The sequence below is a fragment of the Thermobia domestica genome, chromosome 7 (assembly GCF_964235325.1).
Source record: "Thermobia domestica chromosome 7, izTheDome1.hap1.1, whole genome shotgun sequence".
Lineage (NCBI taxonomy): Eukaryota > Metazoa > Arthropoda > Insecta > Zygentoma > Lepismatidae > Thermobia > Thermobia domestica.
The window spans coordinates 202,797,458-202,821,806 of NC_137460.1; the positions used below are offsets into that span (position 1 = coordinate 202,797,458).

Below are 24,349 nucleotides of genomic sequence, written 5' to 3' on the forward strand. Positions count from 1 at the left end.
TGCTAAGGACTTCCCCCCAAGATCTCTTTTAGCTCTGGCAACTATTATAATCACTTCTATTTTCTTTGCTAGTTAACGCATCACTTACAACACAAATATATATATTTGTGTTGTAAGTGATGCGTTAACTAGCAAATAAAATACAAGTGATTATAATAGTTGCCAGAGCTGTTATATATATGCTTTTCTGAGTCACCATGAACGAAAAAATAAATAAAAATTGGAAACAAAATTGTTTGTCTAATGTTTAACATGCCTTTTCAGAATTGGGCCAAAAAATGTAAACATACACCTCCACGAAGGATCCAAAGTAAATAAATCTCGACCTACAACGTAAATAGAGCACTACGATTGAAACGAAAGCCAGAACTGTGATAAACATTCTTCTGGTTTTAATTCTAATGAAGAAAAGAAACTAAGAAGTATTTGATGAAAAATAATATATATTAACATAACCAAAAAATACATCAATGACACCGTCACTCGTCAATACACAAAATATATAATAACACAAACACTTTATATTTAAGTACATTACAAAATGGAAATGAAGCACAATAACTATCTTTTCTTTTTCCTAGGCATTTTCACTGGCCGTAAATATGGATTATCTATAAGATCACTTTCGTTGGCTGATTCCGGTCGATCTTTAGGTGCATCATCTTCCTCTGTTTCTTTATCTTCCTCTTTTCGCTTGCGAGATAATATCTCCTCTTCATCCTCCTCGAATATCTGATCTTTGGGAATCAGCGCATGCAGGTACGGATTTGACAATGGCTTACACGCAACCACTGAAATAGAAAATAATTATTTATTTCACATAGTTTTTATTTGGCAATATAAGCAAGGTGAGGCGAAAGTCTCCCAACAAATGCTTATCATTATTTGTTTGTGTAATTTCAGGCAGCCAGTTGGACGAGTAAGACGCCATTAACTAAGGAAGAGCGGGTTGACATTATCCTTTATAAAGGAAATGATACCACCCGTCGCTAATACAAACGGTAAATAGAATGCATGAAACAGAGGTAATGGGTAACACTGTGTCCAAACTGATCCAGAAATACCAGAAGGCGGAAAGACTGATTCCATTGAGGACTCACCGATTTGGGTAACTAAAAAATGCAGCCAAAGAGTGATACAAATGGAGGTATGTCCACAATGGCGAAAAGCAAGAAGGGCTGCGGAATTTCAAGGAGTATTATTCACATAATAAGTGGCATCCATACCAGATGTAGCTGGAACATTGTGTGACGGAAGACGATCCTAACCTTTGAGTGTTGTTCTGTGATAAGCTCATACAACTATGCAAGAATGACCCAAGCTTTGTAGCTAACAAATTGATCCTCTTCTAGCTGCTAGCACCCCTAACTCTTTTCTGTTCAAGCACTTTTACCTCAAAAACAAATTCTCTCGTCGCCATATGGTTAGCATACGCGCATTTGGCGCCGAAGACTGGTTTGATTTCCGGTGGGAGCTCATAAGGTTCGGATCCCACGTTAAGCAGTTGACCCATGTCTCATAAAGCCTCGTTACTGCAAGGGACACTAAGCTCCAAATCAATTAATTAACAACAGGACTCATGGCATGTCAGGTATTATGAGAGATCTAGACTGACAGAACTGTTCTTTCTTCATGGATGGTAGCCTGAATATGATTCGTATCTAATGTTTGAGGATCATATCTTTACCATCATCCTACACGAAAATGAGTATTTCCCTGTGTAGACACAAACATTTTCTTTGCCCATTGATCGGCATTTACTATAGTTGGAATGGCCGTCTAGGTCATTAGATCTCAGCCCTTAGAGTTTTACCTGAGGGCATTTAAAAGCCCTAGTATTCACGTCAAGATTCGTGCTGTTGATCATGTGACGGAAAGCAGCAGCTTCCGACTGGTTATTGGGAGATGTCACGTGCTGACCATGAGTAGGAATACCGCGTAGGGAACATTACCTTTGCAGGAGATTTTAGCCTCACTTTGAATTACCATTCATTCCGCTACGGTTTGTGGTACATGAAATATGATGATTATATTTATTTAAATATTTACAATAGTAAACTTAAAAATTGTTAATTTTCCTCTCATTTAATGATTTAATTATTAAGAATGTTTTAAGAATATTTTTATCATACAAATTGTGTATTACAAACACGAAACACAAACTAAAGTTTAGAATTAGAATAGTACTCACCTAACTGTGTTCCTAGAAGGAGAAAGAAGCTCTTCGATATTTCGGATACATTAAAGAGGGTCCTTTGTTGAGGACCACAGAGGCTTAATACATGTTACGCAAAAAGTACTTCAGATGCTTCTATTCTCATTATCAGTGGGCGCGTTTAAGTTTCTAAAGAGTATTTATCTAAAAGACGACTAACTTAATGGACTCCCTTTTACGCGGGAGATTAACAAAAATGACAAAAATCCACTAATACCGAGAATACAAGCATGTGATGTACTTTCTGCGGAACATGTATTACGCTTCTTTGGTCCTCAACAAAGAATACTTGCTAACGTATTTGATGTATCGAAAAGCTTTTTGCTCTTCTACAAAGACAATTAGGTGAATACTATTCTAATCCTGAAATATGTAGCTATTTCATACGTTCTATCAATGATTGTAAACTTTAAAAGTCTACATATATGTCAGGATTAGAATTAGGAATTACATTTCTGGGCTTTCGGCAGCTACGACGATGTTAGCCCTCTCATGTGAGGGATGACATCCTTCGGCGATCACACTCTCCGGGGAACTGGGGAGGACGAAATGCATGCGGAAGGAAGGAGCTTGGGACTTGTATGTAGGTAATATCCTGACATTTACCTGTTCTAAATGAGGAAAACCCCAGGAAAACCTCATTCGAGCTTTTACACTTTTTCGACCAAGTGTCCCCACCTGAAATTGAAACTGGGACTGCTCGCATTAAAAGTAAGAGCGTTAGCGACTACGCTACGCGGGGCCACTTCTACATAAAAATTATGGATGCAAATGTCACATGAAGGCATATATCTATTCGTCTATGACAAGCAATAAAATGGGATAGGCCCTGGATTGGTTAAGCAAAACTAGATTTTGATTAAGGAAATCACAGTTAATTCTTCTCCAAAGATGCGTATGGATATGAATGGAAAGTTACTGCAAGTCTTCGCATTCTATTACCACTATGATAGAACACTTATCTAAGGGTCGGATGATAATGACTCAATCAGAACGCAGCGCAAACACTGCACTACGTTCAGCACATGTGATATGTTTTATTTGGAAAGTGTTCGGCAAAAGAGAGAGCGAGGGAGAAGGAGGGTCAGAAATTAGTTTGAAAAATACGGATATGGATATCTCCAAGAGATGGCTGTTAGGAGCGGGAAAGAGTACCTCTGGGGAAGATGGAGGGATTTCTGGATATTAAAATAAATCTTTGTGTGACACGCATTGTTACGTTTAGCTAGGTAATATTAGGTAGACCAGTAATATTGCCAGCGTAGGTTGTAGGCAAAGGTAGGTTGTAGGCAAAGGAAAAGAAATCGCTTCATTGACTTCGCAGGAGGAGAATGTTACGCCACAAGATAAGAATGTTAAGTGAGAAGCCGTAAAACGAGATGGAAAACTGGTTGAGATTAGTTGAATTACAAAAAGTACAATCAATTCGAGTCACTAGTTGAGTTCTGTTTGTTATTTTCGGTCTTGCTAGGTCAGTTCAATAAGGCAGCAACTGAAGTGGAGAGGGGACAGTGAAAGTGCGTGGCCGGCCGTATGAGTAATGAAACAAAGTCGATAGGTTGGATAGACATTCAGTGCTGTGTTCTAGTAAAAGTTGGGAAACTTCCACACATGAACGTTGTAAGTTAACAATAAATTTGATAAAAGATCTGGCACAAAATATAAGAGTTTCTACAGTTATAAACTCAGCACCTATGGATCAGTAAAAAGGATGGGTACTAGGAGAAAAACCGAAAAGTGAGATGGTAGGTTAGGCCTTTGGGAACCAGACGTGGCAAATGAGTTACGGTTCGGTTAAATTTAAGGGTATTAGAATGGAAAGTCATAATTCTGATGCAGATGCAGCTATATGTAAAATTGTGCAGGTGGAAAACGAATAGACGAAAAAAAAAGAAAAAGAAAAGAAAAAACGACACATAGGAATAAAAGAATTATAGTTGATATGAAGCACAAAAAATTAAGGCAACAATGAAATAAAAATGACAAAGGGAAAATTACAAGTCGAAAAATGAACAAGTGCAAAGGTATAATGACAGTACTAAATGAATAAAGTAGTAGCCTAAATAAAAATAATAAAAAATAATTACAAAAGATGAGGACAAACCACAAATGGACTTAAGGAGAGAAAAGAAAAGAAAATTAAAATTAAACAAAACTTTTAGTTTTACGTCCCACGAATATCTTTGTAGGCTAAAAGGGACAGATGATTTATAAAGTGATGGTGGAATGAGAGTCGAAGCGGGAAAATTTCGGGAAAACTTCTGGACATGTTGTTAACCATAAATTCACACTCACCAAAGACTAATCGCACCAGAAGTAAGAGCGCTACCGCTGGGCCACCGTGTTCCCAAAGAAAAGACAATGCAAAAGATGAACAAAGCAATTTGTTTTGCTTATCTGATAGTTGAAACAAAGGAATCCCGAAGCGGGCACGGAAAATGAATTTCTCACCAGAAAAGTGAAAACATCACACAACACTACCAGAGTAATGCATTTTCGGTAAACGCTTAATCAGATGAGGGAAAGAAAAATTACAGAACAGAAAAATATCATTAAAGCATCTATGAGGAACTTCTCTTTCCAGTACTATTATCAACCAAACAGTCTTATTGGACCGAACCAAATGTATGTGTCCAGGATGAAACAGTACTGCCAACTTCGAGTGAAATACGAAAAGATTAAGAGCTCAAGTTCCGACCAACAGATTGCTAAATACATGAAAACACTTCATCCTCATGAAGGTAATTTCGAAGAGGATAGCTCTCAACCGATTTAAAATAATATATGAACTGATATAACAAAATTGCTGGAAAGGAATCATCTTTAAGAAATTTTAGACTGATATTGAGAATAATCATATCAAAATACTTCCTTTAAGTAGATTAGAAAAAATCATCATGTAATCTACATATATAAAAATGTGTATGTATGTTCCAACATATCCCTGGAACGTCTGAAGCAATTTCAACCAAACTTGGCACAGATATGACTTACAATCTGAAAAAACAAAAAAGAATACTATGCGGTCAAGACCCCCTACGGGGTGAAGAAGAGATGACGTCCAAAAATAATAGAAAACGACAGATATTAGCACAGGTGTCCACTTTGGACCAATCTCACTCAAACTCAGAACAACATCCTTTCGACATCATACTCATCAACCTCACGTTCATAACATCATCTCAACATCACGCTCATATCATCACCTTGACATCATGCTCAATCGACCTCACGTTCATTTCGGGACGATGAGGTCTAGAGAGGGTAAGTTCCGAACTCACGAGCGCCGACCTCATCGAGTTCGGGCACCTTTAGATATTAGTGTCGAAACCATAGTTTTCGAGGTCACTGAGATGACTAATGACACTTCCGATGTCATTTAAATCCAAGTCCATTTCCTATCGGCATGGGGGGTGTGAAGCGGTGAAAACTAAAACGTTCAAAAAGATTACTATTGAATCCACAGTTGTCGGGATCACTTAGGTGATTTGGTGATAGTCCCGTTTTTAAGCCGTTTAAAATCAATTTTGAAACACAGTACCTACTTCAATCCGCAGCTTTATCATGTGATTCTGATTAGGGCGCATCCTAAGGAAGTAGACGGATACAACATTCATCCCAAAAATACAGTATCTTATGGGTTTTATCGTTACGATTTCACTGAATATATATATATACAGTGGTCGAAGTGAAACGGTATGCGGTGGTATGCCATACCGCCTCTGGTGATGAAGGCATACCACCATTGTTTTCTCAATGATTAAACATACCGTCACTGGAACGTAGACGCTAAATACCTTTAATAAATCCATTTTTATACATAGTAATTGAGGAATAGCTTTACACGTAAAAATATTTTATTTTTACACAGAAATAATTTCTAACAACAACACCGACATTTTTGCTTTTTCCTACCTTTTGTTTTTAAAGTGAGGTGTCTTCAAAGAAGTTCATCTAGTTTATATTTTGATGTGCCATATTGAATTGTTTCTTTCTTATGTACTGTATGTGTGTGTGTTTTCTTGCGTTAATGCATGTAAATACCGTGTTTTAAGCATGGGCGGATTTAGAGGTTATCTGCTGTGGGGCGGATCTTTCGGGTTTTTGGAATATCCAACAGTCGAGTGGGGAGACCAGGAGTTTCCCCGCAGGAAATTATTAATATACTCGTTCGGGTTTGAGTGTTTTCGTGTATAATACTCTATAATACAACATAAGGGGATATTTTAATTTTTTTTTCCAGAAAGTTTTTGGCAGGATCAAAGTCTCTCAGTCTCTCCCCATATCTCACCCCCCCCCCCTCCTTACTACAAAGAAGGTCTCCAAGGTTTTCAGTCATTGTGTAAATAGAAATGCAATCTTTTAGACAACATACCCTCACTGCATTTCAACATTTAGGTAGTCGGTATGTCGAGTCAAAAACGTAATAAGACACTCCGCCTCTGTTTTTTTCCACTTCAAACACTGTATATATGTATATATATATATACACAGGGTGTTTCAAAACAACACCGACAACAATTGGGAGGTGATTCTTGACACCAACATAAGACAAACAGTATAGACGAACCTGGGTGCACAAATGCTTCCTTTCGGAGTTATACGCTGCCGAAAATATGAAAAATGAACTTTAAAGGTCCATAGCTCCAAAACTATGGGACCTACCGCAGTCGGGTCAAGACTTTACTTACGAAATAGCATGTGCCCTATCCAAATATCTTAGTTTTAGAATCCTGTGGTACTTCCACAACAATTTTTGTAGAGGTAGTTGTTGAGTACTTCAAATTATATGCCCGCAGAAAAACTCATTCTATAAAAATTGTTGCGTGAGTACCTTAGGATTCTGAAACATGAATTTTTGGATAGCGCACGTAACAGTATAAAAAATCTAATATTTCATTCAAGAGAAGCAATTAATATTTTTTAAAATTACACCTATTTCTACAATTTATTATATTATGTGATCCATATTAATATTAATTCTGTAGATGTTCACAAGTATTTTAGAAATATGTTTTAATTATCATGGAATAAATACTATAGTCATGTGTTTTCTTATTATATTCATTTACTGAAAAGTAAAGGATACTCTTCATCTGGTAACCATCGAGACACTTCGAGAATCCGAGGTTGTCCTTCTTACTTCAATCTTCATAACATTAATTCTTCTTAATATTTTAATAAACACTACACTACACTATGATACCACATTCAGAATGAACTAAGAGAAAATAAGAAATGGTTAAAAGGGAGACAAAGGAAACACACAAACGCTTCCGGGTTTCCGTTCCTTCACGTCACAGAGATTTTACGCTGGTCAACCGATCGGCAGCAGGTCGAAAGACGAACGGAATGGTTCACGAAAGAATAGAATAAGAAGTCACATAACAAAGGGATTCCCTTAATCAAGTTATGACAGTGCTCAGCCTCTTCTTGTTTCAGAGAGATTATTTCCTTCGCATTATTCTAGTAATAGATTCTCTATCTGCGTAGTCCGCTTCGAGGTACCCCTCTCATAACCAAGATTCAAATTCATCACTGAGAGAAGCTCTTTAGGTCCACAAGGAATATCACACATTATTGTTTCGTATTGTCCTTTTCCATTAACAGTCCAACCTCAGTCAGTCACTGTAGGTAGTTCTGGAATCGCAATATGTGATTTACGCAATATTATGGCTTGAAAATGTGTTCTTTTTATGGCCAGACCAGAGTATCTTGTGTTGGAGGCATACATGATCCATTGACTTGTTTTGTAGTGAAAAACCACCACCACAATTCTTTCAGGTATGTTATCTTTGGGATTCTTAAGTATACAAAGCTTATAAATGCTTCCAGAACTCGGAACGTTTCTTCATTAATAGTATCTTTTCCCTTGATGACAAAGCATCAAGTACTGCCTTATCAGCGCCCACAAATGTATTAAAGGAACTTGTTTTCGTTTTACTATAAAATGATATGGTGATATCAGTCCCTGAGAGAGAATACAATCTAATTAAAGCCTTAGCTCGTTTGTGGCTTAATTCTTGATATATCATACGAACATAAATCTCAAGTGTTTTATTTCCTGAGACAACAAACCAGGTATCCTGTGGAAGTTGAGGGTAGAAATTCATTGTTAGTACTAGGACATCAATATCAGGAGAAAATATCTTTAGAGTTATGCTCCATTTAAACTTGCAAAGAGTGCATGAAATATGATTTTTGTATCAGCCTCTTCTTGTGTTGTTACTAGAGATTCAACATATCGATTAGTAGCAAGAGCCTGATTCCGGTGGATACTACAATATTTTTCCCATTATCCAAGCTGGTTTTCACTAGAGAAGTAATGAAACCTTCCGTTAGTCTGTCCTTGTTTTTATCATGTGACAGAAGTTTTTCGAAAGGATTTTTGTCTTCGATCTCTTATTGCATATTTAAGAGAATTATCTACGTATGTGTCAAAGACAACATAAATCTCAGAAAAAAAAAAAACACCATATTTTGAAATATATATATATTGCAGAACTGATCTGTCAAATTAGAAATTGTCCTTGTCTGCTTTCAGTTTGTGGACCTCTGCTATTCCATCAACAAATGCGATTGAATATATTTTTCCTTCATCTTGAGTTGAACTAGCCAAATTTATGTTGAAACTCTAGTAACAACACAAGAAGAGGTTGATACAAAAATCATATTACATTCACTCTTCGCAAGTTCAAATCATCATAACTCTAAAGATATTTTCTCCTGATATTGATGTCCTAGTACTAGCAATGAATTTCTACCCTCAACTTCCACAGGACACCTGGTTTGTTGTCTCAGGATATAAAACACGTGAGATTTATGTTCGTATGATATATCAAGCGTTAGGTCACAAACGAGCTGAGGCTTTGATTAGATTGTATTCTCTCTCAGGGACTGATATCACCAGACCATTTTATGATAAAACGAAAGCAAGTTCCTTTAATATATTTATGGGCGCTGATAAGACAGTACTTGACGCTTTGTCATCACGGTAAAGATACTTTTAATGAAGAAACGTTCCGAGTTTTGGAAGCATTTATACGCTCTGTATACTTAAGAATCCCAAAGATAACATACCTGAAAGAATTGCGGTGGTGGTTTTTCACTACAAAACAAGTCGATGGATCATGCATGCCTCCAACACAAGATACTCTGGTCTGGTACATTTTCAAGCCATAATATGGTGTAAAGCACATATTGCGAATCCTGAACTACCTACAGTGACTGACTGGGGTAGGACTGTTAATGGAAAAAGGTAATACGAAACAATAATGTGTGATATTCCTTGTGGACCTAAAGAGCTTCTCTCAGTGATGAATTTGAATCTTGGTTATGAGAGGGGTACCTCGAAGCGGACTACGCAGATAGAGAATCTATTACTAGAATAATGCGAAGGAAATAATCTCTCTGAAACAAGAAGAGGCTGAGCACTGTCATAACTTGATTAAGGGAATCCCTTTGTTATGTGACTTCTTATTCTATTCTTTCGTGAACCAGTCCGTTCGTCTTCCGACCTGCTGCCAATCGGTTGAACAGCGTAAAATCCCTATGACGTGAAGGAACGGAAATCCGGAAGCGTTTGTGTTTCCTTTGTCCCCCTTTTTACCATTTCTTATTTTTTCTTAGTGCGTTCTGAATGTGGTGTCACAGCGTAGTGTAGTGTATATTAAAATATTAAGAAGAATTAATGCTAGGAAGATTGAAGTAAGGACAACTTCGGATTCTCGAAGTGTCTCGATAGCTACCAGAAGAGTATCATTTTATTTTTCAGTAAATAAGTATAATAAGAAAACATATGACTGTAGTATTTATTCCATGATAATTAAAACATATTTCTAAAATACTTGTGAACATCTACAGAATTAATATTAATATGGATCACATAATATAATAAATTGTAGAAATAGGTGTAATGATAATTTAAAAAAATATTAATTGCTTCTCTTGAGTGAAATATTAATTTTGTATACTGTTCTTTTCCTTACGTTTTATGTAACATCGATTTTGAAAACACAAATGTATTCGTATTTCATGCTCCTTTTATAAATTTAGCTATTTGGCACAAATAAATAATACAAAAATGATTATTTTGTCAAATGAAATCCTTTTTCTTATAAAAAATCCTTTTTAAAAAAATTATCCGAAACGGCTATCTTTACGTAAAAGGTGCTAATAACATAGTGTGTAGAACGTACTTAGACCTTTCTTTTAAAACAAAGAAAATTAAAATCGAATGATTCGGAGCGAAGTTATAAGGGGTTAAGCGAACGATGACTCATTTCCCCCACCCCCTCCCAATCACAGGTCTCGGGTGTCCACCATCACTTTTTTTATTCCCTACCTTATAGGGAACAAAATGATACCATTCACAGTATTCTACCATTCAACTGCACACGGGATGAAAAAAGTGACCACTAGAAAACTGGCTATTATAAAAAATACCTATTCCAGCTAACTCAGTGTAATTTTATTGTTTTGTAATGAATCACAAATAAACAATTGTTTTAAAAAATGAGTCAGATCAAACACTTGGAAAAATTTAATTAATAAATTCTGCTACATTGCTTAGACGTTTTTATAATGCCTCATCGCAATCTAGTGAGACCTCAAAATATAGGTCTATACATAAATTTTTAATATTCTTTCTAAAAGAGGAGTAATTACATGATATAGATATTTGAAATGAATACATTAATTATACAATTAGATCGTAGGAAAAAAATAAAAAGTAGAATATAGTGGGATTTGAACCAGGTAAAAGTTATCTCTCAAATTTACAAAATAAGCGTAGAAGAAACATGCCTTAGCACACTCGGCTACCGAACCAACTTCAAAATCAGCTGTTGTTACAATACTATATTGTATATAATCCATACGACTATCTTCATTTTTATTCATTACTGTCGTTCGTAAACAAAGTATTATTTTGTTCTCAGTCAGCAAAGATTAAGTAATAATTTTCAAAGATAATTTAAATATATTGTATGTAGTAACAGAATATTTGACATTCCAAACTTTGAAGTGGTAGATTGTTTGTTGGTATAGTTGAAATACTATAAAATTTAAACAAATAAGTGAATATAATTTGGTTATTTAGATAATTGATAACTTTGTTTCTAAAATATAATTCCCAAAAAATTACGAGCTCATGCAGTAACAACAGGTAACATCTTTTATGGCGTACTTTTTTGTGGAAGAATAACGTGTAATTTGTATTCTTAAGTGTAGGAAACTGATACTACAGTATATTTTCAACTTGTATTTATTTATTTACAGTTTTGAGAGAACAGAAGAGTATCGTTCACTACTTAAGTAACGTTACTTGATCACTACTTAAGTAACGTGGTGTGTAGTTTTACGAGCTGTCGTCTATTTATGATATTATTTTATTTAATTTTCCTTTCTTAAAATAATACCTTAATCCATTCTAGAGTGTTGTTATCGTCGTACATGTCCAAATAATCGTACCGATCAATAATGCCTGCACACTGATACACCTTTAAAAGACTATTGATGCGAAAAACATGCACCTATTATACAATAATTCTATACATTCCCCTTCAGGTCTGGACGAAACTTGCGGTTGGCCCGTAGGGAGCAGGCGCGAAGTGACGGTGGGTATAGGCGTAAGCATAAACGAAGATGCTTTGGGAACTACAGTAGCTATTCATATTAAAAGCACTAACCTCTCTACTAAAGCTGGAAATGTCAGAAATCTACTACCACTTCCGGTTTCAATATTAATTGAGAAAATATATAATATAATATAAAAAACTCTTTCACGGGATGTACACGTAACACTTTTACTCGTTTTCACGCATATTCTATTACACTAAAGTCTTTTGCAGTTTGTCTTAGGAAAGCTGTAAGCGTAATTCTAGCTTCGTTTCCCAGTATTAGTCTCAAAATGTTTGTTGTTAACCCAGCACCTTGAGAAAATTGGACATCTATTGAAGTTAAACCTATAAGACTTAGGTACAGTCTGGAAATTGAGAAAAAACGACAAAACGAATCATATTCTGACTTTATATAATCCAGCTAAATGCTGTCTTGCTAGATATTTGTTATAATGTATATTTTATAGATACAGTCTGCGGGCTTTTTTTCTGTGCACGACCTTCGCGAGAAAGGATATTTACGTCATTATTTAATGTTTGTTATTATAAACGAGACTTGATTTTGTATCAATCCGCTGCGTAAGTTGTGTAACACACACATACATAGCCTATAAATTACTACTCTAGTTGTATTGGACCATGATATAACTCTGCCGATGCTAATAGATGGTGTTAGTATGAATATCTATCAGAATAAAAAAAAAAAAAAAAAGCAATGACAACTTATTTTGCAATTAAGAAAATATTAGCCAATGAAGAACGCTGAAACAGATGATCAGCCAATCAGCATATTCGATAAAATCCCTAGATACTCTCAATATGACTATTATGAAATATATCATATAATTTTCATTTACTCTGCGCCTGTCAGCTATAACTCCATCTGGCAATAATCGATGTAACTACGTGAAGAATTCGAACTGCTAATGTATCAAAATTTATCTACAATTTTGCCACATTGTAAATTTTCAGTTTTCCGTAGTGGCTGAAGGAAGCCACGGTGGGTATTTCATTATATAGTATTTTCGCTTTATTTTGACATGTAGAATGGCGTTCTGTGGTCCGTGGGCGCCATTTTTAAAACATCTGATATATATATATATATATATATATATATATATATATATATATATATATATATATATATATATATATATGTGTGTGTGTGTGTGTGTGTTCCAACATACCTCTGGAACACCTGGAGCAATTTCAACCAAAGCTGATACACATATGACTTAGAAACTAAAAAAAATAAATAAATAAATAAATAAATAAATAATGTACGGGAAGACATTCTTATCTCCTCTACGGGGATGGGAAAGGAAAGACCTGTAATAATATTTAAAAAAAAAAAGACATATTAAGTGTTTAACCCACAGTTTTCGGGGTCGTTGAGATAAATAGTGAGTGACACATTCAATGTCACTTAATTCAAGTTCAGCCCCCCTCGACACGGGCATAGAAACGGCTAAAGAAGTTCAAAATCGACGTAATCTGTTGTTTGTGGTCGCATCACGAAAAAACGTCTAATCCGTCTGAAATGAACTTTAGAAATTAGTACCCACCTCAAGCAGGATTCTTATCATGTCACTTTGATTAAATGGCGTATTCCGAATGAGTAGAGGGGTTCAAACATTCAGGCTAACAATAAATTATCTTGTGGATTGCGATCACTACACTTCCATTGAAATGCGTATCTTAAGGGACGAAAGAGTTCTAATATTTTCCATAAAGTTATTCTCCCCGTGCAACGAACGTGTAATTCAGCTAGTAAGAGATAAAAGTGAGTCTCCAATATTGGTAAGTTTAGGAATACGCGAGGTAGTCATTGATTAGCGTGTTATTGGACTTCTAAAAAGGAATTCAGGCTTTGAATCTTAACCATTCTAATTATATTTTTTGAAGTGTGAACTTAACACTCGAAACAAAATATTGCAAAACAGCATGGAAAATCATTTCAGCAAGTCATATACCACTATATGGGTATTCTATATAATAATCTGACTGACGCTATTTTAAAACAAATTTTTACCGAGCTGGAAGTACAGCATTACTCAGAACATTGATGACACTTATGGACAGTCTGTAAAATGTACTTTATCAAGAATGATTCACATTGATCTTTAAAGACTCATTTGAAACATAAGACAGATCAAATCATAGGATAGAAAAGCAGCTTAATGCCCTTACGTGGGAAAACGTTAGTATCTTCAACAAGAAATAAGCTGTGAGTTTCTCCTGTTCGTGCGATAAACCTCGTAAGTGCTCGTTCTACGTCTCTCTTCTGACTGGCGGCCTTCTCACGAATTGCTTCATACTCGGTGACAGGCTGCTTGTGAGTCTGAAACAATACAATCACTTCTATTAATATATTCCAATAATGAGTAGCCGACTATTATTACAAAATAAGCTTCAAACGCTGGGAAATGAAATACATTAATATCAGAAATTAGTATACAAAAGAACTAGTAGATTACCTCTATTAAAACTGACTTTACTCATCTCCTCTATTAACATTTAGTAAGTGTTATAATAAATTTTACGTTATACATAAAATCATTAGATTTCAGAAATTTTCACCAATTACGATAAATCCACGGTTGAAGGTTGAAACATTGATTCACATACAAACATTAGCATGGCTGACTTGTTTAAACAGAAGTGATGGTATTTCTTTTTATTTTGTTTATACAAGGATCTCTTTATATAAGCAACTGAAATAAATTTAGGAGTTACAGAAATATATTTAATTCGTGCGTCAGAATTAAATATAATAGGTGCACCTATTTAAGTATTGTGTATTTATACTTACTTTGTCCTCCCCGCTGGCTTTGTGGCTAGACTGTGTGCCTTTCATGCACGTGGTCCCCGATTCGACTCCCGATGGAAGAGCACACGAAGTTAATTTCACAATCATTCACTTTCACTAATCATTCCACCTTCTTTAAGCTAAAGGGCATAACCGTGGGACGTTAAACTATAAAAAAAATCATTTCATTTCATTTATCCTACTGCCTTATAGAAAAGATGATTTTGCTTTGACACAAACCGTACGCAGAATATACTTATTTCACTAATATTTACGCAATTCCACTAGAAGGTTATTCAGGAAAAAATATATGATACTATTCCACGACATATTTGATTAGAACCCTTGGTCTCTAATAAAGGACACCCAAGTAGTTTTCAAAATATTTAGAAGCTATTAAGCTTCTGGCTTACGGAACACGGAAGTAAGAACTTGTAAAATTATATTTATCATACAGCATACTGGAGATGCAACATTATAAAAAATAGTCTTACCTCAATATCCAGTCGTACGACTCTGAACAGACATGATGTTTCGAATACCGGCTGCAACCTTTCCCCTATGTCTCAGTATTTATATAACATCCGTTTCTGACCTCGCTGCCTCCAATTTACTCAGTGATACCTTCTGTCTATTCAGACTGTTTAGATTGTTATTCCGGACCAAGTTGAGTTCCAAAAACCTTTTCCGTTATAGTTACATTTGTTAAAATGCCTGTGATCTTCCCAAGTATTGAAGAAAATGTTTCTTACATCGGTCAACCGAACGACCGCTTAACCGAACTGTGTACTCGCTCGCTTAAAGGATTTTGTTAAATGTTAATTTTGTGTACTGTGTGTATTGTTCATACAAAATGCGTATATAATATGTACATATTTTTGTTTAATAAACTGTACCACATACTATATATTCCTACTAAAGTTGCCTTTGTACGTTACTTTGTAATACTTAAAGAGATGCCTGTTTTTATGAATAAATTTACTGTACAGTACTTCTTTTTGCAAATAAACATGTACAGTTCGATTATCCGAACAAACCAGTTTTCCGAACACCCATGTCCCCCAATTACTTCGGAGAATCGACGCTCTACTGTACATATATATGAAGCATGACTTTTGCGGTGATCCTCGTATTATGTACGTTTGGAATCCTAATTGAATTGTTATTCCTAGTATGATTTCGGCATCAATCCTGTTGCCTTTGGCAGCCAGAGCCCGGTAACCAACTAACACTAACCAACACATTTGACATATGATAGCACAACAACTTACCGGCGTTCTAATGTAGGCATGAGGATCAGGGAATGGTGGAAGATGATTTGGAATATGTGATGGGTGAGGCTGCTTCTGCCCAGCTTGCAGAATCTGCAACTGCTTCGGTTGGCCGCTCTGAGACATTGGTGACAAAACTGAGCGTTGGGAGCGATACGCATGCGCTTCAATGCCTTCAATGCTGATCCCCATCTCCACAAGGGCCATAATCACATCTCCTATAACTGGTTCCGTGCGACCGGAGAGTTCACAGAAGTTTCGACCACTGATACCGAGCTCTGTCAGAACTGCAAAAACAAAAGAGAGCATTGACATCATCTGAAGCAATGGCTAAGTAATTACATTCTTAACACAAGATTACACACGAAATTACCGTACAATGAAACATTAATGAAGTCTTTGCAATCAGTGTTTTACTATAAAACTGTTTCTCCTGGATACAGTAATTGGAGGATTTGCTTCTAATTGTTTGTAATTGATTAAAAAATTGACGATCCACTGATATCAATTAAACGCTTTAGTTCATCTTTATCGGCGAACCTTTAATATCTATAGTCTGATTTAATATGCTTCTTCTATTGCAGTGGCATAGGGAAGAACCCCTTCCCCCTAAAGGCTTCCGACAATGTACTTTGGTACTTTGATGTTTGTAATTTTTTCTCGGTAGAAACTGGTATTGGACTGTCACGTACTCTATTTCAAAACTAAATATGTCACTAAACAGTTCCTAGACAAGCTATGTTCGCGAACGTCGTCTTTATTCTTTAAAACTTCGGCATTTTGTGATGCGTGGAAATCGATTTTTTCCAGGAATCCCTGTTGTTCAAAGAGAAGAAAGGAAAGAGTATGTGACAATATGTATATGTGACCTTGAAGTTTTGACCCAAAGCCTTTGCAGACTGAGCCAAGCAATACTGAAAATAATAGGTTTCTTTCTAGTCATAAAAGGAGGTTCCGAAAAAAATTACTTTACCTTAGTTGAAGGGTTAAAGTTGAAGAGGAAATGGACATATTTGAGCCCAAGAAATCACTGACCTCGACAAAAATAATAAAACACGTGTCCTGTCATCGCCTATTTTGAATCATTCACCGCGTTCCCAATAGGATTAACTACAACAGGAAACATCCCGCAATTGGCATCAAAGAAAGCAGCGATCAATGGATCTCGATAAAGCCTCAGCAGTTAGTTTCCTTACCTACAAAAAGAAAGGGGGGAAAAGGAAAGAAAGGAGGGGTAAAAATAAAGATTTTCCTTCGTTGTTTTGGTTTCATTCAGTCTCTGATGTTTGATCAATTAAAGCAGTTCAGAAGATTTGCCTGAGGAGATGTGTTCGGCGTGTCTAAATAAAAACTTAATTTGCAACTGCAAAATGTCGCAAAACGTTTTACGAAAGTGGTTGAAGCGGAAAAAAGACAATTGTGCTAGTTTCTGTGAGGAAAATGTGTAAAGAAACCAAAAACAACGGGGAAAACTCTAAACAAGATATTAATTCAGAGGAAGGCTCGAAAAACGTTCCAGAAAAATGGCTAGAGTGAAAAAAGACAGTAATGGTGTTAATTTTGACGAAGAAAATGTGCAAAAAAGCAATCGAGAAACAACGAAAAAATATCTAAAGAAGCCAGTGCTTTAGAGAAAGATGTAAGTATTATTATTATTATTATTATTATTATTATTATTAAAATTAAACATTCAGACGCAAGAAATGCATATGTATCTATATTATAAAAGTGAAAGTGACTAGGCTTCTCTTGAACCACCCAAACGATGTCGATCAAATTTTCAACATTGCTGAAGTTTGGATCTGAAATGGTTATCTATTCACTTTCACGGTAGAACTTAGGAGTTGGAGGCGGAGGGGAGATATAAAAAATAAATAAAATCTAATAACTCTTGAACCACCGGACCTAGGTTCTCGATCAAATTTTCAACATAGATGAGATTCGGACCTAGGATGACTTTTATCATTTTACCTTGACGGTGCAACTTCGGGGGGAGAAAGAGGGAGCGAAAAAAAAATATCGAAAATGACCAATATCAGTGTCGAATCCATAGTTTTCGGGGTTGCTGAGTTGACCAGTGGCACATCTGATCCCGTTTAAATCCAAATTTAGCCATGCAACAAGGGAAGGAGTGAGGAGACGTATGAAAATGATCGAAATTGACTGATATTAGAGAGCGCTTTAGTAATAGTAAAAAGTGACTGACTAACGGAACATATTACTATTTTTTCTTAATTTAACCTAGCGAAGCGAGTGACTGATGTTTATATATATGATGTTCAACACTAAGGCCTCCCCCAAACAAAAATCCTGGCTACGCTACTGTTCTATTGATTTGCAATTCTATCTATCTGTAATAGTAAGAATTACATTTGTGTCATTTGTACATATATAGGAATTTCCTCATTATTAGTATATTTGACAACAAAGTATTAATACCATGATGTTTGTGTTGGTGTTTGTACACATTTTTTAAAATAAAATTATATAATTTTTCTTCTTGTCAATAATCTAAGAAAGAACAAATACAGTGAAATCTGAAAATGAATGCACACAAGTTTATGTGATTCATTATCATGATAAACGTTTATGAATACATAGAACTTTGAATGTAGTACAAAAATTATAATGATCTCTCAAAAACTTGATAAAGTTTCTGCTGAAATTTGAAAACAAGAAATTTCATAAAGGAGTGGTAAATTAAACAGTATATAATTTCATAAGTTTACAATTAGAACTGCACGTGTTACAAAAGAAGTTCTTGTCCGAATTATCTGTTGCAAGATAAATATATTCAAAAGAAGAGCTGTTCGCGTACAAGGAAATTACCCAGCAAGAGAGATTTACCTCAATATTCTACAATGGGTACATACAAAATGTGCAAGATCACATTCCGAGAAGTCACAGAGCTTCTCATGACTTATATTCAAATTACTAACCTTTCTTAATGTTCCTGTGTAAAGTATGTCTTTTCAGTATCTATATCTCAAACAGATTAAGTACCGGTAAGTATCCATCATCGGCATTAAATACAAGTTGAGGTTATAATATACACAAAATTTTTCACATGCTTAGTTTCAGCAACACAGTGGAAATTATTGAAATTATAAGGCAAATATTTGTTAGGGCTAAAGTTGTTGTTCAATCTTAGTTGTTGTTAGGACATGCTTAGTTGCTTAATCATTTTTTTAAAATTAATTTAAAAAATTGATTGCAAACAATTTTTTTCTAGTTTTATAAACTGCACAAAATAGTATTGGCAGCATTGTAAGATCACAATTAATATTTGAAAACAGTAATATAGTTTATTATACTGCACGCATTAGTGTTTTTAACATTTAATATTTGTGAAGTGTTAAGAAATGCTATTCCAGTTAGAATAGGGAGACACAATAATAAAAATGTAAGTTATCAGCAGCTCAACAAGAAATTCAAGGTACTGGTCTGGAAAAAGATATCAGTGTGACATCTAAATGATCGATGATTAAATAAAACATAAATACGAAAATGTGCATGATTTTAGTATTTTTTAAAATAAATTATTCAGATTAGCTTTAATTATTATAATCTGGTCCCTATGCTTAGTAACCAATTATAGTCTAAGCTAATCTAACCTAACACGTGTTTTATGAATTGACGGGGTTAACAGAATATATACAAATTCAATTTATTTTCAGCCCCATATGCCTATGTAATTTTGGTTAACGTGCGAGCCTTCGGTTCACGGAGGACCAAGTTCAATCCCGAGGAGTGAGCATTGAAATTTGGATCCTGTCCTATTTTAGGAGTACATAGATTTGTAATTTCCGGAGGAAATATGGAATATTATTTGAGAAAATGGGTTAAGTTCTAAAGTTGGTCGTCCGTTTCTAGCAAAATTTTGAAAAGTTACTGGGAAAAAATGGGTAATTTGCTCGTTTGTGTTCGATAATATGTACGAAGAACGGAAGTTGTGTTTATTTTTTTTTTTTATATATAAGTTGTTATAAACATGGAGCTATTTGGCAAGCGCAGGGAGCTACCTCATGCAAGGTTACCGCATGCTTGAATCGTGGGAAAGTAACGAGCATTTGTATTCTGAACATGACTACAGGTGTACAGAGATGCTCCAGTTGGTATCCTTACATAGATACAAGCATAGCAATTATACTCTATTAATTTTAACAAAATGGGTCCAAACAATCGTAACCTTAAGCTAACCCGACCTCCCTCTACCCTACTTATCTTATCTTACTTTACCCAACCTTAATGCATTATACTCTTTTAAAGCGATACTAAAAATTTATCATTCTTAAATGTTCATACCTGTTATTACGGTTTTTGTCGAAAACCAGGTGGATGATCAACTTCGGAATAAATTCCAAGAAAATCAACAATAATTATATATCATAACCTCTGACATCCCTATTAACGTTAAGCCACCTAGCACAGGCTGGTTCGTGTCTTCTACTCTATACACATTTAGGCAGACACCCACTTTCGCTAACACGCCAACTCACTAGCACACACTGGCACACCAGCTTTACCTTACCCTGACTGTCAGATACACTTGCTTTTAGTGGCCATTTAGGACAGGTTGATTTTTTTGTTTGTTTGTTTGTTTTTCCACTGTACACTAAACCAGTGGTCCCCCCCCTTATGTCCATGACGCACCCCCCCCCATTGTCTACCCGTAGGTGTTCTTCCATGAAAAAATCTTCTTTTCGATTAATTTTTACACTCCCTCAAACATATTTATACTGATTTTTACCCCCCCCCCAAATATTTCAATGACGCACTTTGCGTCATAGCCCCCCCTTGTGGGCACCCCTGACTAAACACATCCTAAACTGAGTTTGCACCCATAAATGCAACCCAAAGTTGCCTCTATTAACATCATATTATACTATGTAAACAACGTATACAGCATATGTATTAGTTATATACTCCACAGATATGATCTAGGTGATTTAGGTTACTTAGGGTAGGGTATAGTAGGATAGATAGTTCTGGCTCACATTATGTGGAATGAAGTCCGATGGCAAATATCTGTGTGGTGATCGACTCACATCGGCAAGTCTTTACTTTGACTCAAACAGTGACATTAATCGGTTCTTATAGGTTCAGTCACTTCTTGGAACTGTTTCTGCGTGAGTCGCTTGTTGGAATTGCTCGTGCCTTTGGTATGACGTCGTAGTTCATGGTGGTAGTTCATATTTTTCCTACTAGGTGTCTGCATACAGTCATATGGTAGTCTGTTAGTGTAATGTCACATGTTCTGTGTGCTTGTATGTGTTTGCTGTTGTTGGTGGCATGCGGGAGAGCGTAACTGAATTTTCGTTTCATGGCGACGATCGAATGAGCAAATGCTATTGAGAAACCGTTTCATGTATTTAATAGAAAGAATCTGAACTTGCCGTTTTTAAATAAGTTTGTATTAGATTCGGATATTAACTCATATCGCTTTGCAGTAGTGTGTGGTTTAATTGAGTTACAGAAAACCTATCATGGTTGTGGTCTAAGGCTGAAGATATTTCCGACGTATGGTAAAAGTGGGTAAAAGCAATTATGGGTTCATTATTCATGAATGTTCTCCTATGGCGAAATGGTGAGTGTTTTCTTTTTTTAATTCATATTATTTTTATTCTTGATTTGTTTTGCATTTGAGTATTAAGCAAAGTATTTGGTTTACTGCTGGTTGTCCTATTGTCTTGTTGAGATGTAATTTATTTTTCTTTGTCATGCACTGATTTATGATTAGTGACGAGTGTCTTTTTTTTTTTTTTTAATTTTTTCCCTTATGTTAGCTTTATAGTAGTGGTGTGATTATTTATTGTTGTTTTGGATGTTTTTATCGTACTTGAGCGGCGGTTTGGGGGGCGGTATCCGCCCATTTAGATCTAAAAATTGATAGTGACCGCTTCACTTGAATTGATTTCTCGGAAGACTTTTGGAATGGTGTTTAGTAACAGTTTGGCCCTTGTACTTATAGTATAATTCTTAACATCGTACATTACTTTGATTGTGATAGTAACTGTAACCGATTCATTTCATCCGGTTCCGGGAGCAGTTTAGGAATGATTCATAAACTGCTCCGGGAACCGGATCAGATGAATCGATTACAATTACTAACACAGTGAAAGTAATGTACGATGTTAAGAATTATACTATAAGTACAAGGGCCACAATGTTACTATACGATGTTAAGAATTATACTATAAGTACAAGGACCACAATGTTACTATACGATGTTAAGAATTATACTATAAGTACAAGGGCCACAATGTTACTAAACATCAATTCAGGTGAAGCGGTGACTATGAATTTTCAGATATAAATGTGGGGGCCACTGCCCCCCAAACCCCCCGCTCAAGTACCATAAAAACATCCAAAATAATAATAAATAATCACACCACTACTATAAAGCTAAGATAAGAAGGGAAAAATTAAAAAAAAAAAAAAAACCACTCGTCTCTTAATCATAAATCAGTGCATGACAAAGAGAAAAATTACATCTCAACAAGACAATAGGACAAGCAGCAGCAAACCAAATACTTTGTCTAATACTCAAATGCAAAACAAATCAAGAATAAAAATAATATGAATTAAAAAAAAAAAAAAACACTCACCATTTTGCCATAGGAGAACACTCATGAATAATGAACTCATAACTGCTGATTCCACACACGAAAAAATAAGATACCAAGAACACATGCGCAATACTCAACATTACTGAAAAATGTTCCTTTCCGCACACACGTCGTTTTACTAAACCGAGCACACTTGCTATTATTACAAACAAGAAACCAATAAGGTCCACTTTTACAATACGTCGAAAATATCTTCAGCTTTAGACCACAACTATGATAGGTTTTCTCTAACTCAATTCAACCAATTCAATTACGCGCTTCCACAAACAGCAGCACACACATACATGCACAGAGAACATGTGACATCACACTAAGAAACTACCATATGACTACACAGACACCTAGTGGGAAAAATATGAACTAAGACGTCACACCAAAGGCACGAACACTTCCAACAAGTGACTCACGCACAAACAGTTCCAGGAAGTAACTGAACCTATAAGAACCGATTAAAGTCACAGTTGGAGTCAAAGTAAAGACTTACCGTGAAAACTTACCAATTGGTTTATGTTTCTTGCACTTTCTTGTCATATTGAAAAGCTACTGAGGGTTAGGGAAATATATACTCTCTTGCATGAATAACCGTTTTCATGGGATATCAGTTTGCCGGCATATTATCAATGTGCAGGAGCTATTTGAGCATGCGCCAAGAAAATAACACTGAAGCATATTAGGGTATTATTTCAGTTATATTAATTGGAGTTTGGGACAATGTTTAGCAGAAGCGGTCCAGCTATTTTTTCTATAAAATGTTACGATTTCGGTAGTTTCTGTTCAGATTAGACTAGTTTAGGTTACTTTATGTTAGATTCTATTAGTGTAGGAGCTCGGCATAATTTTCGGAAAAATAATAGAATTTCGCTTATTTCTATTGATATTAGGTTAAGTAAGGTTAGGATATGTTACGTCTAAGTACTTGGATTTTCCGTTTTTGCCGTAAATTTTGTATTTTTCATGTACACCTGCTCCGTCTGCTCAACACTTGCCTAAAACGATTTTATAAAGTGGCCCCCTTAATCCTATCTACACAATAAAATGCAAATTTAATGAAGTTACGTATCCATCCATAAAATAGAATAGTACAAATATTTGAAAGTATTGCAAGCCTTGGTGCTGAAAAGGTAATAAAAAATAAAATTTCTACTCACAACTTTGTGTCATTTCTGTCAAAGTTTCAATTGCTTCCTTTTCGGCTACCTCGAAACCAGCTTCTGTTAATAAATAAGATACTGCAGTTGTTAAGGCCCGTCTTCTAGTATTAACGTTTGTTCCATCCATGATTGTGAATTATACTAAGTATTATTTGGGTTGTATGAAAGATTATATGAACTGAGAACCTAAATTCATAATTTGTTCAAAGATACTATCTGCTAAGTCTTTCAATCACATTCACGTAACGTAAACATTGGCATATTTTTTTCTTTCTTTCTTTTCTAAACAATGAACAGTTTGTACACAGCTCTAAGCTAAGCTTCTCAGACGCTTGTCCCTTGATCGCCTATTGTTTAACTTTGGGGGGTAAGATTCCTAACAACTTGTTTTTGCTATACTCTATTTACATTCCATAAGGTTATATTAATAACATTTATTTAAGACAGTATTGCATAGCGAGTGAAGGCGGGTTAGAGCCCCACAGGGCACATTGTTTTGTATCTTCGTTAGTGTTGGACACCATTACTAAACATTTACCCCTTGCTCTGATTTGGTCATAGTCGTTCAAGGTCCAAGGTATTTTTCTTCCTTATGCAGAGTTATTTTCACGTATGATTAGCGTCATACGAAAAGTCTCACTATTGTAGGAAACA

The 24,349-nt window shown here is 35.4% G+C and overlaps 1 protein-coding gene across 1 annotated transcript; it reads right to left on the bottom strand.

Moving 5' to 3' along the window:
- Nucleotides 1–423: 423 nt before the first annotated feature.
- Taf8 (TBP-associated factor 8) lies at nucleotides 424–23,972 on the bottom strand. The gene is made up of 4 exons (XM_081765794.1): nucleotides 23,693–23,972; nucleotides 15,916–16,202; nucleotides 14,026–14,176; nucleotides 424–791 (listed from the first exon to the last, which is right to left on the bottom strand). Exons 1-4 carry the CDS (start codon nucleotides 23,820–23,822, stop codon nucleotides 562–564), a joined length of 798 nt encoding a protein of 265 aa, XP_081621920.1. The 5' UTR covers nucleotides 23,823–23,972; the 3' UTR covers nucleotides 424–561.
- Between the last annotated feature and the right edge of the window lie 377 nt (nucleotides 23,973–24,349).

Bases quoted from the DNA above. Each gene is read 5' to 3' on its own strand.
- Taf8 (XM_081765794.1), bottom strand. From the start codon at position 23,822: ATGGATGGAACAAACGTTAATACTAGAAGACGGGCCTTAACAACTGCA. The intron at 16,203-23,692 runs GTGAGTAGAAAT...TTGTTTTTGCAG, and splicing joins GACAGAAATGACACAAAGTT to TTCTGACAGAGCTCGGTATC. The intron at 792-14,025 runs GTAAGGGCATTA...TTTCTATTTCAG, and splicing joins AGATACTAACGTTTTCCCAC to TGGTTGCGTGTAAGCCATTG.